Source organism: Candoia aspera, chromosome 1, assembly GCF_035149785.1.
Source record: "Candoia aspera isolate rCanAsp1 chromosome 1, rCanAsp1.hap2, whole genome shotgun sequence".
Lineage (NCBI taxonomy): Eukaryota > Metazoa > Chordata > Lepidosauria > Squamata > Boidae > Candoia > Candoia aspera.
This window is the reverse complement of record NC_086153.1, coordinates 236,656,569-236,673,829: the sequence shown is the minus strand read 5'-3', so window position 1 is coordinate 236,673,829 and position 17,261 is coordinate 236,656,569. Positions and strand designations below refer to the sequence as shown.

At 39.4% G+C, this 17,261-nt stretch overlaps 1 protein-coding gene across 1 annotated transcript in view; it reads right to left on the bottom strand.

Annotated features, from left to right (window-relative positions):
* The window catches only part of LOC134487450 (SITS-binding protein-like), a 34,023-nt gene extending 18,168 nt beyond the window's left edge, over positions 1 to 15,855 (bottom strand). The window contains exons 1-6 of the mRNA XM_063289251.1: positions 15,319 to 15,855; positions 9,260 to 9,431; positions 6,811 to 7,018; positions 5,537 to 5,687; positions 3,985 to 4,188; positions 1,295 to 1,563 (exon numbers count right to left, since the gene is read on the bottom strand). Of these exons, the coding sequence (XP_063145321.1) occupies positions 1,295 to 1,563; positions 3,985 to 4,188; positions 5,537 to 5,687; positions 6,811 to 7,018; positions 9,260 to 9,431; positions 15,319 to 15,786 (1,472 nt within the window). The 5' untranslated portion in view covers positions 15,787 to 15,855. The remainder of the gene's footprint in view (positions 1 to 1,294; positions 1,564 to 3,984; positions 4,189 to 5,536; positions 5,688 to 6,810; positions 7,019 to 9,259; positions 9,432 to 15,318) is intronic.
* Positions 15,856 to 17,261: the final 1,406 nt, after the last annotated feature.

The window sequence follows — 17,261 nt, the reverse complement described above, 5'->3', positions numbered from 1 at the left end:
AGCTTGAAGGAACACTTATTGGCTTGAGAATGGTGGTGGAGGTGAGGATGGCTGTGACAGTCGGTCTGTGAGGGGTTTGAGAAGGAAAAACATGGCTTTGTGGAAGTGTCCCAAGAAAATAAATCAGGAATATTAGGAAAGGGTGATCAGCTTGAGTCCCATAGGCATGTCTACCTTGCTTCTAAGAAAGCAAAAAAGCCTCTGCATTTCCCAGCTGAAAAAGACGTCTTTTTCAGATGGAATCAATTGTTATTCAATAGTAGCAGAATTTATGGATGCTTAAGTCACACTTTACAGATTCAGAAAGCGTGACACAGAAAGTGGGTCCACAATGGAGGGGGGGTTGGCAAATGAGTCCCTATACTTGCAGTATGGAGTACAGAATCCTTCTGTTTTCCAGTTGCAGGTTATCAGAGAAAACAATACCTTGTGAAGGCAATCACAACCTAACTGATGAACTCAGCTTGACCCCTACATGTATTTTCACCAGCCTGGGCTTGTGTGCTACACCCCCTCCGAAGGAATGGGCTTTCCCCATCCCAGGGTCTTTAACATGGGATGTGAACCAGGAACCCCATCATTTACTGCTCCACTGTCCACCATTCTCTTGGTACCCTTTCTTGTGCCCCCTAGATTGTGAGCCCTGGAATTTGGCCTCAAAGGTTCTGCATCACTGTATAGGTTTTGGAAGATAAGATGGAACTCCTCATTTCCAAAATGCTGGAAAGACCTTTAATCCATGATATGCCACCCTTTCGCTGCAGAAAATTAATGGGAAAATAGCCCGTAGTAAGTATGCTTGATAAGTGCTTCCACTTGCAACTGATTGGGGAAAAGCACTGCTAGAAGAAGAAGCTGGAGGACATCATGGCTAGTCAGCACTTTCCTTAATTCTTTGTTGAACTGTTTGTCTACAAAGTAAACTAGCCCAGCATTCTTAATCCTGTGTTGAACTTGAAAACAGTTTTCTTCTGAAAAGGAGGAGGAGAAGGAGGAGTTGTTGTTTTTGTGACCATCTTTGAGGACAGCCACTTTCCCCAAATTAGTGCTCTCCGTACTGTATGTGTCAGAGGTCAGTTCCCATGGTTCTCAGACAGACAACATATTTGGAAAGCACCAGCTTGGGGGAGATGATTGCAGAGCGCTCTGAACCATAAATATATTTACAAGTATTGTTAAACTGCAAGAACTTTCAGTTTCTTTTACAAAGGTAGTGAAGCAGCAAAGATTGGAAGCATCAAAGACAGCCTGCCTTAGAACAACACCTAGTGTGGGAATTTTTCCTGAAACCAACCTTGTACCACCAGTAATTATTGATGAATTTCCCAGCATTGCTGCCATCAAGGCAAAAATATGGATGTACTTATCCCCTCTGAGTTCCACAGGAGGTGGGATGGCTTGTTCCATAAACATGTTGCCTTCACCACCTTCAAAAACCACATACTTTGCTCCCAGTTGTTGCTTCAGGAGATTCACCTGGCCCAAGTACCAGAGCACTCCAGCCTGGCTGGTTACGTTCAGACAGGCAGAAAACTGCCCTTTCCATTTGGTGAGGAGCGGCACCTGTAACAGGAAAGTGGACATGAGAAAGCTGTGACAGAAGCAGAAACTAATTCCTGTCAATAGATTAGCAAACAGCGTGCAATGCATCTATCTGCTAGATTGGATGAACAAGGAGCTCGGCCTTCTTTATAATGCTAGAGTTACAGAATTTACATATGATCTGTAGGTAGGTGAACAGAGGTGAGAAACTTAACAAAGAAAAGACGGTAGATGAAAGGTACATGAACTTGGTGGAAATACGACTGGTTTGCCAAGGCAGAAAAGTATACATGGGTATAGTAAATGGTGTTGGTGTAAACAGATTTTAGCTTTGTTTCCTTTCCTTTCTCTTATTTCAGGCCTATAGTTTCTTTGGCTTACTGTTTCTGATTCTTTTTCTGCACACTGTATAGTTGCTTACACTGAAAGGAAATTGCATGGTAGATATTTACTTATTTAACAGCATTTTTGTACTGCTCCAATTTAAAACACTCTGGGCCATGCGTACAACATGCATATCTATGTATAGTATATATAAAATAAAATATTTCCACACCAAAGTTTCCACTCCTCAGTCTCTCACAAACCACTTTGAAACACAACTGTGAAGGTTATCACTTCAGGGGACCTCAGAATGCTGAAAACATGTTGGGGACACTACAGTCCAATCAGTGCTCACTTTCCAGTTGATCAGGTGGAGAGTATTGCCCAATCAATGTCCCACCCCCTGACCTACCACAGATCCTGGAGCAATTAAGATCACTCACAGAAGGAAATACAACAAATGCTTAGTGTTCCGCTAATGTTGTTTGATATTTTGCAAATGCACCAAAAAAAAAAGTTATTATGAGACAAACTGGCTGCAGAAGATGACATTCCTCTGCTGCTTTTAAAAGCTTCTTACAAGCTGTGAAGGTGACGTTATACCACATGACCAATTTTGCAGCCAGAAACCTTTTCTATAGTTATATCCATGATTGCATTTGATGCAGTGGCCGCAAAGGGAAATTCAACTTTGCTCCAATTTCAAATAAAGTTCATTATCCTATTGGAAATTGATGGGCAATGCCCAAAATTCACAACCAGTATGGCAACAGGAATTTCTGAAAGACCCAACACATTTGGAGGGACCCAATTTGGGAAGGAACTTTGTCCATCCCTAATTTCTTATTGCAGTAGTGAATATCAGATTACAGATTGTGGTTTAGATTCAGAGTTCACATCCTGTGGGAAGGAACAGCCCCTTCCATCCATGGAATGACTTTAATCTATAGGAACATTTCAGCCAGCAGAATAGGAAGAAGATAGTCTTCAGCAATTCTTTTTCAGTGCCCTCTGCTGTCAAAAGACCTCCAGAAGTTTAATGAACCCTGTAGAAAGTTTGGGAAGTGATAATGGGGATGCAGAGGGAGGGGGAATCAGCAAAATGTGAAATTAAAACAAGGGATGTTCCCACTGGCTGGAACACTCGTGGATTAAACTTATGGCTGGATCACTGTATTATGTCAGTATACTGTATGAACATAATTGATTCAGCATAAACATAAAGGAAGAAGGCTGGAGCAGTTTTCTTCTACAGATCCCAAAAGCTTGCTGTGCTTTTAAGAGTTAATGAACCCACTTAATTGCTTTGCTGTAATTCTCTTCACTTCTAACAATCCCTATAAGGGTTTGATTTCAAGGTTATGCACAACGAATGACACTTATGCATCAGCATTATCCCACTAGTGTGTATTTTCAAAACAGAGGTACTTCTCTGTATTAATGCATGAGTACTCTGAATAATGTTTTTGCCCTGTTATACTTAAATTTTAAAAGAACAGCCTGCTATATTATGTTATTTAATAATACAGTATAATTGATACTTCTTCTCAAATAGCTATTAATGACAGAAATGATAGAACACATTTTTCTCTAATCAACGATAGGCATAAGATTAGAGAAGCAAGCTATTGTTTAAGCATAGCTTGATTTGTTCCATTGACCATAAAATCTAAACTAAAGATTAGAATGTGATTCTTTCCTTCTGACATAATTTGCCTACTCTAAAAAAGCATTCAGGTGTTCTTGCAACTTGGATTGGAGTTCGTGCATTTCACTTCATCCTGATTAAGCTATAATGTGCCTGTGTCAGCAGATAACAGCAGCTTTGGAAAAACTGGAGTCATGATATAGGAGGGCAGCTGGGCAGGACTGAATGCTTCCCTCCGGCCATGCCACCCAAATCAGGGCAGGGGGAGGGTCCATCCAAGTCAGTTGGACTGTGGTACAATTTTTAGGAGAAAACCATCACCTTAGGTGATCCAATCACTCACCTCTACTTTATATGTATTTTGGCCTTCATTGTCCTTTAAAATAAATCAAGCAGCCAAACAATCCTATGATCAAATGACCAGTAAATGCAATGGGCCAAGTAAAAGAGACAACATTAGCAAGCTGTACCGAGTAGTCACCAGATTCAGAATGGCGGCTCAGCCAAAATTCTTCTTTCCCTTCTTGCAAAGACCTCTGGAAAAGTGGTGAGTTGATGCTTGTATAAGGGGACAGAGTGATGGACAGTTTTAGAGGTTTTATACGAAAGTAGTTCATGGTAAGTCTCAGCGCATGCAGCCTTTTTCTTCTTAGCGTAGGTAAATAGATGCGATCCTGCAGGGGAGTGAGAAGAGAGAACACAACGAAACTGTACCTTTGCCACAGAGGTCAAGAACTACCTGACATGGAGGCTGAGACTAATCGCTTATTATGTAAACCACTGCTTATTAAAGAGACACTCCAGCTGAGCACCTAAATTATGTATTCAGCATCAAAGTAGAAGCTTGGGAAATAGCACCAAAAGAGACATTGTGAGAGGGGTAGGCAAAACCTGAATCAGCTCTTTGGTGGTTGAAGCTGAGGGAGCTTAATATTGTAATGAAAGGGAGCATGCTTAGATGGCCTTCTGCTGATCAGATTATAACTTTCAACTATGCTGTAGTACTGGATGCTCCTATCTTGGATTTAGTGCGGGAATCTGATTAGGGCCTAGATAGTGTGTTAACGGAAGCCTCATAAGCTGCTTTTTAGCTTTATAATAGCATTTAATTATAACATACATGTCTTGTCCAAATAGCTATTTCAACAGTGTAGCTCAGGGAGTACAAAACTGTGTCCAAGTCTGGTGTGGCCATCAAGCCTAAAGCTGTAGTGCACTCCTACTATAGTAAATGGCCACCTAACTTAATATTTGGTAATCGTGTACTCTCCAACTGACCTAAAATGACAGAAAAAATTATATCCAATCAAGTGGCCTGCCGTTTGTTTCATTGGTACTGAAAACATTTGATTGTTCACCATCAGGGAAGGAGGCTGCAAAGCTGCCAAGGCACTATATCACTAAGACACCATCCCTCTGTTTTGTTGATTAAAACTTCGACTATGAGCTGCAAAGAGTTAAAGTTTTCTGTATCTCTCTGTTGCAATCTCATCTAGATTTTTGCAGCCCAGTCTGCAAAATGGAAGGAAGGAAGGAAGGAAGGAAGGAAGGAAGGAAGGAAGGGATTTCTCAACCTTGGCAACTTTAAGATGTCTAGACTTCAACTGCCAGAATTTCCCAGCCAAGGCTGGCTGGGGAATTCTGGGAGTTGAAGTCCAGACATCTAAAAGTTGCCAAGGTTAAGAAACCCTAGATGGAAGAAAGGTTCAGTAGCTGAACAAAGGTGGTATTGTGGGATTTCACAGGTGCAGAGCTGATCTAAGAGTGGTGCGAACACCACATGTGGTGATATCTTAAGTCTTTGCAAGATGTTGTAAAACTCTAACTCTGTACTAATGAGTACAGCAATAGCTATTACATACTGCCATGATCAAGGGAATGTCCAGTGCTTTGAAAAAAGATTTGTTGGCCAAGCATTTGAAGAATGATATTCTCAACTATAATAATTTAATGCAGAATATTAGAATTAACAATAGTTGAGAAATGAACCTGGTGGATGATACTTGGCTGGGCTGAACACACCGTATTTCGAAGTAGCATTGTAGACTCTTCACTGAGAGCAATTATTCCCTCTCCTAGATTATGCATTTGGAGCTTATTGTGGAAGGACCTCAATCCTCGCTCCATTTTAGCAACAGAATCAGCCACACCATAATACCTCCAGACTGGCAACCTGTTAAAAAGAAGAGTCTTTCTTGAGTTAATGAAGATTTTGCCTGGATCACAGACTTTTTGTGATGAGAAAAATACCATACATTCAACATAATCGGGTTATACCAGCAGATTTGGAGAATTTCCATGAATGTATTTTTTTAAAAAGAGGATAACCTCTTTCTTCTCAACTTCTCAAAGTTTCTTAGGTTCATGGGAAATTTATATTTAGCCAAACTGAGTAAAAATAATCCAACAGATGACTCAAATCCTTTATAATTAGTGAATTGTTATGTTAGGCCCCTTCACATTCTGTCAATTGTGTTCAGTCAGTGTCTGGCAGATGGAAACATACTACGAAGCCTTGGGCCCCAACGAGGACTCCTTTGTCGGCAGCCTACACTTTGCTTGTTTTCTGAGAGTGAGGGCCACAGTAGGTAGGGTGATTATGTTAGATGGGTCGAGCCATGCTACACATATGGGCAGAGGATTTTTTGTTTCTTTTCCCTGGGTTTGGGAGAGAGTTCTCAAGATGGTTGCTTTTAGTTTTTCAACTGCTAAACCTATTTTAGGTTTTACATTACAGTTCTTTTGTACCCCACTCAAAATGGCGGCAAAACATGGCCCTGCATCTTTGGGAGCCACAGTGAATTTCCCAGTCTGATTTAAGATCAAACTATATGTTAAGCCAGTGTTTCTCAACCTTGGCAAGTTTAAGACATGTGGACTTCAATTCCAGAATTCCCCAGCCAGCCTTGCTGGCTGGGGAATTCTGGGAGTGGAAGTCCACACATCTTAAACTTGCCAAGGTTGAGAAACACTGTGTTAAACAGTAACTTTCTTTTCCTTTGTGGTCTTATGTAGCTAGCAGAAAGATCAATCTAATCAGGACTGCATGGGAAAGTTAAATCTTTCCCCTAGTATTTTGCTTTCTAAATAACCATGTAATTTGTATAATTTCTCACTGACTCTAAGTAGAAGGGATCTCTGGAAGCATAGAATTCTTTATGTACCTACAGCTACCTTCCCCAATCTGGAGCCCTAATATTTCAGTGCTACAATTCCCAGAATTCCCAGGTCTTGGCATTAAATAACTGCTTGGGTGAGATGTCAGACAATATTAGAACATTTGATTTAATTCTTACCTAAGTATGTCAGTATCTGGCAACCTTCGCTGTTGTCTCAGGAGTTGGCTTCCCAGTTCCTGATGAGCAGATGTGATATTTTGACTTACACACACTTTGTACTGCAGGGAAGCCATGTCAGTGCCAGGGGTATTTTCAAGGCAAAAATGTTTGTTTCTCTCCACTGAGAGAGAGATTGGTATATCTGAAGCCATCATCATGGTCACCCCTTCAAGGATAATACACAGAAAAGTGTTATTTACTCCATGTATCATTCAATACCTTCCAATATAATTTTTCTTTGTAAAAGATAAAAGTTCCCAAGTGGTTTGCTCATGCCTTCTTCTCAGATTTTTTTCCTGATTCCCAGTATAGTCAGCCAAGATTGATTATGTGCTATCATCTGCTGAGACAAATTTTGATTGACATTGTGGGACATTAGAACTGTCCCTCACCCCTCCTTGAAGATGTTGATTTCCAAGGTCACTTTTTTTGGTAGCATCTTAATTTGTCAACCCAACCTAGTGCTCTATAGATGTATTGGATTACAGCTCCCATCATGTCTATCCTTGTAAATGGGAGTTCTAATACAATACAAGACTATTTGAGGTGGAGAAAAACTTTTGGTCTTTATGTATGAGTGTGTATATGTATAAAATCAAATAAGCCTTATACATTATAATTCTCCATTATATTCTTTATGTTGCTTATGGGCCAGATTGTATAAACATTCTGTTGTTTATAGATGGAATATGTATAATAGCTATAATTAATTCCATAGTCTACAAACATTGATGGAAACTCTCTGTGTAATGAGATCTCTTTTTGATCATGGACATGCATAGCATCTCCAAACCAAACACTTTCTGGGAGAGGTGTTCCCTGCTTTTCGAACTTGTTGATCCTGGCAATAAATCTTGCTCACAGCATGATACTCAGTTCTGAAATGTGGCAAATCTTTCTTCAGGAGGAAGCATATGCACTTGATCTGCTAAAATGGAACAGGGTACAGACACTAGGCTACCAGAAGCTCAGAGATACTGTACCTCACACTTAGGACATTAAAAATGCTTTACAATATTTGTGTGGCAAATGTTTTTTAATGCTATCATGCCGTTTATGCCATTTGTAAAGATTGATAATGTGAGAAGGAAGATTAAATAGGCAATAACTTCTCCCCATCTAATCCTTTTGAAGAAGATATTTAAACATATGGAAAGTGCCTGCATCCAAACGGGCTAGTACCGTCCCACTCAGTTTTGGACCGTGCTGCTGTGCCATTCTTTGGTAGAAAGATGGGTTTAAATTCGTAATTCCATTCCATACATCCACTCTTCATGTGTTTGGAACCTTGTTGAAGTCTCCCTGACCACGCAGACAATTCTATATAGAGTTACATTCAAACGAAAAAACTCCATTTGGTCTTTTGTCTTCTCAGCCTAACAGTATTAGGGACTGGGAGGATGTGCACACCCAGAAGGACCAAAAGCAGGAGCACTCATTCATGCATCCATTCCAATTTATATACTGCCTAGCTCCCAAGACTGTGGGTGAATTACAAGTCAGAGATACAATATATACAACTCATTGGATAAAAAGAAAACAGCCCAGTACCAACAACCAATCAGACAAATACAGCTGAGTTACCAAACACCAGGTGAAACACTATCACTTTGACAGCTTGGTGGAAAGCCAGTGAGGAAGATCTGTGATGCATCTCTTGGGATAAGGTATTCTACATCATGAGAGCTGCTCTGGAAAAGGACAGTCTTTGGGTCCATGCCTCTTCAATCTCTTATAGGCAACCCCTAAGCAACCCCTTTCTTCTTGACAGCATAGGCTGGGCAGATTACTTGTTTCTAAAGGTAAGAACTCCTTCAAATTGAGCTTGACTCTTAGAAGCTGACTCTCAGAGTATCCTGCCAGCATGTTAGGTGGACATTCTCAGAGTTGTCTCAACACATCTGGAAGTCACCATATTGGGGAAGCTGGCCTAGGCTCATGCATTCATGCACAAGCAGAATGGACAGTAGAAACCATGACTGCACTGTGTTGTTAAGATATGACAAATAACTCTCAATTCTGAGTAATGGGGAGGCCAGTACTTAAGGTAATTAGCCACCCTTCTCTTCTTAGTCTTTCAGGAAAGTGGAATAATATCCAGGCCCAGAACAAGACATTTTGCCATCCAAAATAATGCAGCAATAACACCTCCTCCTACCAATAAAGGTGAACAGCGGTAGCCAATGCTGGCCAAGCTGTTTTAGCACTGGAGCCAGAAAACCTCACAAGTATTTCAGGCCTCTTTCTGATAGTAAGTTAGGACAACAAATTAGTTATCCAAAAATTTGCTAGTAGTCCACTTTGCCCGATACTCCGACAGCTCTTTTTATCTAAATTTTCAAAGCTGTGGGTGGTATGCTACTTACAGTCCACAATTTGGGAAATCAAATGAGAAAAGGAAACTTACCAGTGGATCCCAAAAAATATCTTTCTAAGACAGACCCATAGGCATTTGGGGTTTTACTAAGGTTACTGATTGTGAATGGTTGGGACTCGATGTTCACACTGTTCAGAGGCCAGTGCTGACTACTGACACTTGCTCCTCCATACCAGGAAACATTTACCATGGAAAAACAATTCTGTAAAACAAAATACTAGATTAAAAAATGAAATCTTGTGTTTTCTTGAAAGAAGAGATTTCTAGCATCATCAGTTTCTGAGGATGAGCTGTGATCTGGCCAGGTTTAATGGAAAGAACAGAATATGAAAGGTACAAGAACACCTCTCTAAACAAGATCACATACACTGGAGAAGAAGGTCCTCTTTCTTGTAGCCTTCTGCCTTACTTCACTTGGTTGGGGCCCCTGGAAAAGGGCCACTAAACAAACTAAGAGCTGGGACAGATACATAAAAGAGGAGGAACTCCTTGATATTTTGGCTCAAGCCATTATGTGCTTAAAAAAACATACCAAAACCTTAAATTGAATCTAAAAATGGACTGGTGGTCAGTGCAGATGATGAAACTCTGGCATGATATGATCATATTGTCTGTTCTCAATTACAACCTTGCAGCCTTGTTTTGGACTAACAGGACATTTCCAAACTGTTCAGAGATAGTCCCACATACCACAAATCACAGTTATCCAATCAAGAGGTTATTAGAGAATGTATAATTGGTACCATACTATCTTTGTCCAGAACAAATACAACATCTTATAAAGGATGCTTCCAGCTACCAAAATCAATATGCCACCCCTGTCAACAGTGGATCAGGAGCATCCTCAAGGGCCCAATTTTTCAAGAAGGGTACAAATCCTTCTAGAACAGATTGAACCCTATTGAGATGGGCAAATGGATCTCCCACCAATAATACCCTTGTCTTGTTTGACTTGAGCTTCAGATTACTGGCCTTCATCCAATCCATTATCATACTTAATTCTTTCACTGTGTTATTATCTATCTGGTGGTTTACAGCTCCCATACATTTCCATGCTTCAATTCCATCCTAAGGGACATCATGAAGGAATTTCTCCTATATTTTTCAGATCAGTGAGCTGGGCAGCCAAGGGGGATGCAGAAAATTGAAGAAAAGTGTAACAACAACAAAAAACCCCACCAACCCTTCATCCACTACTTTATAATAATAGAGTATATTTAAAAACAAAAATTCACAATGTCTATCAAAATAATTCTAAAGCATCCTTAGAATGAGATCGAAAAATTAAAAGCCTGTTTTTCAGAGAAATAAAATCTACATGAAATTGGAGGATAGATTTTGTCACAGTATTAGCTTTCAGCAAATGTCAGTGCATTTTATTTGCTGTGGCTCCCATCATGAAAAGGTCTTAGTAAAACTGAATCCAGTTATGAATGATCTCATTTAAAATAACCTTCCGATTTTAAAAAAATAATTAACTGGGTTCATTAAAATAACTTTATTAAAATGTAATATGTTGATTCTTATGCAGGATCATTGGCATAAGGATCAAAATATTTGCTTATTACAAATTGAGAACCTGTGGTAGAGAACTCCAATTGGTATGATTTAGAAAGGGCTGCTGAAGGCAATGGCTATATGTCAATATAAGCCAATTAAAATATAATGTAACTTGATCAATCCATCCTGTACTAATATCATTAACAAAGATTTGCTATGTTGCCATAAAAAAACCAAGCAGGCAGCATCTAATAATAAGTACCTTGAGGGGGTAATTCCAGTATTTACTGCTTATTACCAGAATTATAATCTCTAATGTGAAAAGCCACTTTCCCTGGATGTTACAAGATGGCTGTCAGGATCTATTGGCAGCACTGGAAGTTCAATTCCTGCATCAGAATTACTTTATATTGATTAAGGTAATGCTAGAAGTTAATTGTTGATTAATTGTTGACTTTATAGTTGATTAAGGTAATCCTAGAAGTAGAGAGAGCAAGGGATTTGAGAAGATAATGCTTTCTTCTCAAATCCCTTGCTCTCTCTACTTCTAGGACAGAAGGGGATTAAAGCTAGCACTAAAATCTCTTTTCAGTTAACAGGCGTACAGAAATGCTGCTAGCTAACATGTTCTCTTACAGAACACTGCCATTGTTAGACTTTTCTGTAAAGCTAGTTCACATATTCATTTGCACATTATCCACAAAGTACCTTACTGTATAGACAGGTAGCTGGATATGAAGACTGGGTTTGGAGGAGCAGACTCCATCTCTAAACCAATGCATGGCTGTTATAATATCAGTAGAAGGTTCCTGCATATACAGCCATCTATATAATTATAATAATGACCATGGATAATCTGGATAGGGCCATCAGCTCCACACATCTTATAACTGACACAACTTTGGAGCCTGCCAATAACTTTGACAAAAGGCTGGTGCTGCCTTGTTATGTCTCTGTGGGTTCCTCAGGGCAGAATGGGTCCAATACTGAGTTAAACACCTCTATGAATCACTCACGCTCAACAGTGGTATTCCAGAAAGCAAATGACTGGGATGGGTGTCCCAACCTAAAATACTATCTCAACCCTAACATTGAGATAGGTTGGACGGAGTTGATCCTTCATTTCCAGCCAGCCCTAATTCACAGAATGGAAGCAAGGAGAAAATGTGCAGAGCAAGATCTCAGTATATATCTTGGAAAGAAAGGCGGGATAAAAATGTAACCAATGAACAAAATCTGTAGAAGAATCAAGTGATATACATGGGCAGGCATGTGTGTACACATGCACACAAATATATGTAAATGGCAGTAACACTCAAAGCTATTATTTACTGATTATTGCATTTATAGCCTGCCTTTTTTCCTGAAAGCTTAAGGCTCTGCAGATGGGTGTCTCCTCTCATTTTATCCCCCAAATTATCTTGTTAGTTCAGATACTAGCTGTCCAGAGTCACCCAATGAACTCTGTGTTAGAGTTGGGATTTAAACCTGGGTCTCCCTCCTCCAAATCCAATGCCATAATCACTATACTATCTTGTCTCTAAGGACCACTACATAGCCTGCAAGGTTCTTCCCCATTGATTTGGCTTTGATACCTACAATAATCACCTGCTATTTCAGCTCAAGTAGCTAAATTACACCCACTATTATTAATCCTAATAATAATTCCCTACTAAACAAAGGGATCCGTTTATTTTACCTCCTTTATTATTGCAACAGTCACCAGCAAACTGCTCCAGGGTTCCTGTGTAAAACCTCACACCCATTTCAAAAGGGATTTAGAGTTTTAGCCATTATACTGCAATGTTGACCAGTTGCTGATGAAGGAGAAACTGCTAATTGGTCCCTGTGATACATAATTACACAATCTGGCTCAGATGACACTGGCACTGTAGACAGTGAAAATGATTTGTCTCACATGGCCAGGCTTAAAAAAGTGATTTTAAAGATACTAAGAACTTAAGAATATAAGTGATGCCATGCTGGATTGAACCCCTGGCCCATCAAATCCAGCAGTCTGCTCACACAGTGGCCAACAACTGCACAAGGAAGCCCGCTAGTCTCTCAGCAGATGGCCTTCCCTGCCATCCAGGCTAATAGCCATTGATCGCCATGACTTCCATGAATTGGTCCAACACTTTCTGAAGCCAGCCAAACTGGTAGCCAGCACCACATCTCATGGTAGTGAATTCCAAAGTTTAAATACACATTGTGTAATTTTTTTCCTGTTTTATCTGTCCTGATTCTTCTAGGGTTCAGTTTCATTGGGTGACTTTATATAAGTTTTGAATTTATGGATTTCAGAGGACTAGGTCCACCTTCATTGGAGTCATTTAAAGTTAAAAGAACTCTCTCAAACTTGTATGTTCCATATAACATGAATGAAGAATGCAACTGTGAAACACCAGCAGAACTAACAGCAGAATTTGTTTCCAAGCTAATACCACACCTTAGTCATATTCAGGCATTATATACCCCATAAACTGAACCATCCTCACCAGCTTTGCTTGGATGATGCTGGCATCTTTAAAGAGCCATACATGTAGCACAAGTCTTTGTGTGTTCAACAATACAAGCTTTGACTTCCATGTGATCAAGGAATGGTTTGCATGGAAGACAAGGAAAATACACATAGCCCTATGTCATTTTTTCTTTATCAAATAGGAGGCAAACATCATTTGAGCATTTTGGCAGAAATGGTGAGTGTTCCAGATGTAGAGCATATGAATAGGACAAAGACTGGTACTCTTTAGATCCTGTAGTAGAAGCATCAACCCTTCTTAATTAAGGGCTAGGGTTCCTGGAACAGAGTAGTTTGATAGCATAAGGTATAACAAGGCCCTTTTGAGTCTACATGGTGGTCTCTCAAGTCACCAATATCTGACTCTGAAAAGATTTGACTTTATTTATGCTGCAGTTGGTGGACTTCTAAAAAAAATTGAGCTATGATTCACTGTGATGGAGGAAAGTTAACCCAACATAATCCTCGTGCTTAAAACAGAATAAATTCATTCAACTGTTTATACTATTTCTGCTATGACTTCTTCTCTTGCCTGTCTTTCCAGAATTCTGAAATGGAAAAGTATTTCTCACATGGACGGCATAAATTTTGATTGTTTTTTTTCCAGGAATGACTAACGTATTAGTAAATAATTCCCAAGTGAGGCAATTTTTTGCAGGTGTGAAATTGTATGGCAGTTCAGGTGCCACTCTATTTCATGTTTTTTCATGGTATCTCCTTCCCCCCACCCCTTTCCATAAAAGTGTTGTGACCAAACCACTACATAATGCCTTTTGATTGGGAACATGTACAAAGAAGGAGGCGAATAAGACAGATCAGCTGTTGATTACAAAACACATTTTAATTAAAGTTTCTTTAATTAATATTGCATCCCTATTGTCTTTAATTCAAATATAAAATCTCTTGGGCTGCAATATTCATTTTGCAAGATCTCAATCATTAACATATTTATTTGGAAGGAAAGCTAATTTCTCACAGTACTGTAGAAGATTTCCCATTATGTATGCCCATACATGTGTTTGAAAACATCATTTCCAGCTTTGTATGTCCAGAAAGAAGCACAGTTCTTAAATTTTGGTTCTGATACAGAGACATTTGTTAGTTTCATAATTCCTTTAATCTAAAGCCTTTTCACATACTGTCTCACACATAGACAGGATAAATATAGCATGGAAGACCTCTATCATTCTATTATCAATTATTTGAGTAATTAGCTTTGGTGACAACTCATCTTCCTTAGGTTGCTATTTTCTGACACTGTTGTACATTTATGTATTTTATGGTTTTATCTTAACATCTGCTCAACAATTAAGCTGTGCAAGATAGCTTGGATTCAAGAATTTCATACTGTGGAGATGACATCCTCTTAATCCAAGGAAAGAGGCAACATAATTTGTCTTGTTGACACACTTTGTGCTGCCTTCCAGACTCCTTTCAGTCTGCTCCAGCCTTTGCAGAAGCTGGAAGAGTCTTCTGTGCAGGTGTGGCTAGTGCCTGTGCAATAACCTTTTTTGGGTATTTCAAGAACTAGAGGAGATTACAGGGAAGTTCAGCAAGCAAATGGAAGGGAGGTAAAGTGACTTCTTCATTCTTAGAAGTGAGAGGGCCACATTCCTTCAAGAAACAGTTCTAAGGGAATGCTTTGCTTGAACCTTCATTGAATAATACAGCCTCCATTCACCCACAATACTGCACTGAAATCAGTTTGGGATTTAATTATAGTATAATTGTCATTTTTAATTTCATGAGCACCAGTTTAATATTCTTCATTACCTCTTGCATCCTGAGATTTTATAGCATTTATGCAGAAGAATTCCCCTCTTAGATTTTTTTAAAGATCTTTTTGCATGCTGGGAAGGTAGAAATACAGATTTTCTATATTTACAATAAGATCAGTGCAGCAACTGTTTGTTATGATAGTCACTAATCTGAAATCCAGGCTGGCCAAATGCTTATTCTTTCCTCATATTACTACTATCTTGACATCACGACAGCTGGATCTGTCTTATTATAAAGTTACTTGAAGAATACAATACAAGGAAAATAAAGAAAGGCTGTAATTAATTACCTTTAATTTCACCTGGCAGTGAAGGGGAGTCCAGCTGACGCTGTAACACTCACTGTTGGAAGAAAGGTTGGAGTCCAGGAAGACCTTCAGGCCCACTATAGCTTCCCAGGTGTAACAGAATTCAGTCTGATTCTGCCAACATATGTTCTTCATGAAAGGCACTTCCACATCTGGGAAGCTACCCATGTGAATCTTCAGTAAGATTCTCTCTTCTCTCAGAGTCTGAAGGATGAGATTGTGATCTTTTTGTTCCCAGATCAGACCACTGGTACTACCTCTCAGGATCCAGTTCTTGTTTGGCTGATCCACTACTTGCCAATAAATAATCCCAATAGTCATCAGAAGGAAGACCACTACCCCAAGGCAGGCAATCACTCCTTTCCAGGTTTCATTCATTTCCTTCAGCCCAGAGTTCCACGTCACCTCTGGAACTGGACTGGGGTTGTTCCTGGGATGATTGTGAGGCATTGTTTCAATCGGCAAAAAAGATAAAAGGAGGAAAAGGAAGAGGAGGACAGATCTAGCAAGGAATTTCAGGGCCCCTGAAATTGCAGAAAATTCTGTTCTCTCTCCGAGTGACACCCCACAGGCCCCAGCTGTCTATGAATAATTCCACACTATTGGTACCCAGGAAGAGGAAAACAAAAAGAACTGGGGCAGAGTAAAACTCCTGAAAGGTTTTCTCCATGCATTCTTCAAGAAGAGACTTAAATCTGGGGAAGTTATTTGAGCCAGTGCTGCACAAGCAGTATAAAGGGAGGGAGCCTGAAAAAGAGAACTGCAAATAACGTGGAGTGCCAGATCCATTTGTCCTGCCAGATTTTTCCCAGGTGCTTGACGTATCTCTGGCATGTCTGAGGTTGCCTAATCAGGAACGCTGTCCATTGCTGAATGGAAGCCTGCATGCACGAGAAAGCCTTGGCTCCATAGAAGAGAGGCCTGCTTATTGAACAAGTAGTTTTGAACTAAAATATGCATGAACAACACACAAGGAAGCCTGCTCATCTTTAGAGTACTGTTGATTAATTCTGTGTAAGAGTTCCAAATTATTTTTAAAAAAACAACTCAGGAACCCAAAATAAGAAACATCTTCTGATAATCTGTGGATGATAGTTAATTACAAAGAAAGCTAAGCATCTTTTAGTGGTGTCAGTAAGCACTGGGTCCTTGAATAATTTCAATTATTCAATTGTTAAATGGAATATCTTACAGTTGTCAGTTATATTATTGGTTCACTGGACCAATATTTCTATCACTTGAATTATTCAGCTCTGTTCAGACTTTATTTGGACTATATTATGCACACTCACACACACTTATTTTTCAGAAGTGTCCAAGGCAATCCTATGCATTTGTTTTTTAAAAAAATAAGAGCAATTCTACAACAATGTTGTACACAACTTGGCATCTGTTCCAGAACTGGCTGATTTTATAACATTGTCAGATTTGGAAGATGAGATTATTTCTGACTCTACTCTGCAACTAACATGGTATTTTTCTTTGATTTGCTGTAGTTCACATATATTGTATGTGTTCCATTTTCCCCTGCCTTCCAGATTGGGGCACAGCTAGCCATTCATTTTTAATTAAATTCTTCATAGAAATTCAATGGTTTTGTCATAGATCTTACCTCTTCTTGTATGTATGTTTAGAATTTAATCTTACCATCACCACCACCCGGTTGTTACAGCAACATGCAATATTTTGCAGATGTGCCCAACTGCAAAATTACTGGCATGCTATTATTTCACTTTTACAATTGACAAAGACCTTTAAAGGCAATAAAGGAATGTTGGCAAGACAGCTGGGAAGCCTTTAGAACATTTTAATACATTTGTTTGTTTGCTTACTTGCTTGCTTGCTTTTATAGTCAAGTTCACCTTACATAGCTTCCATCACAGCAATCACTCAGATTTGTTTTCTCATCATAAGGCAAATGCATA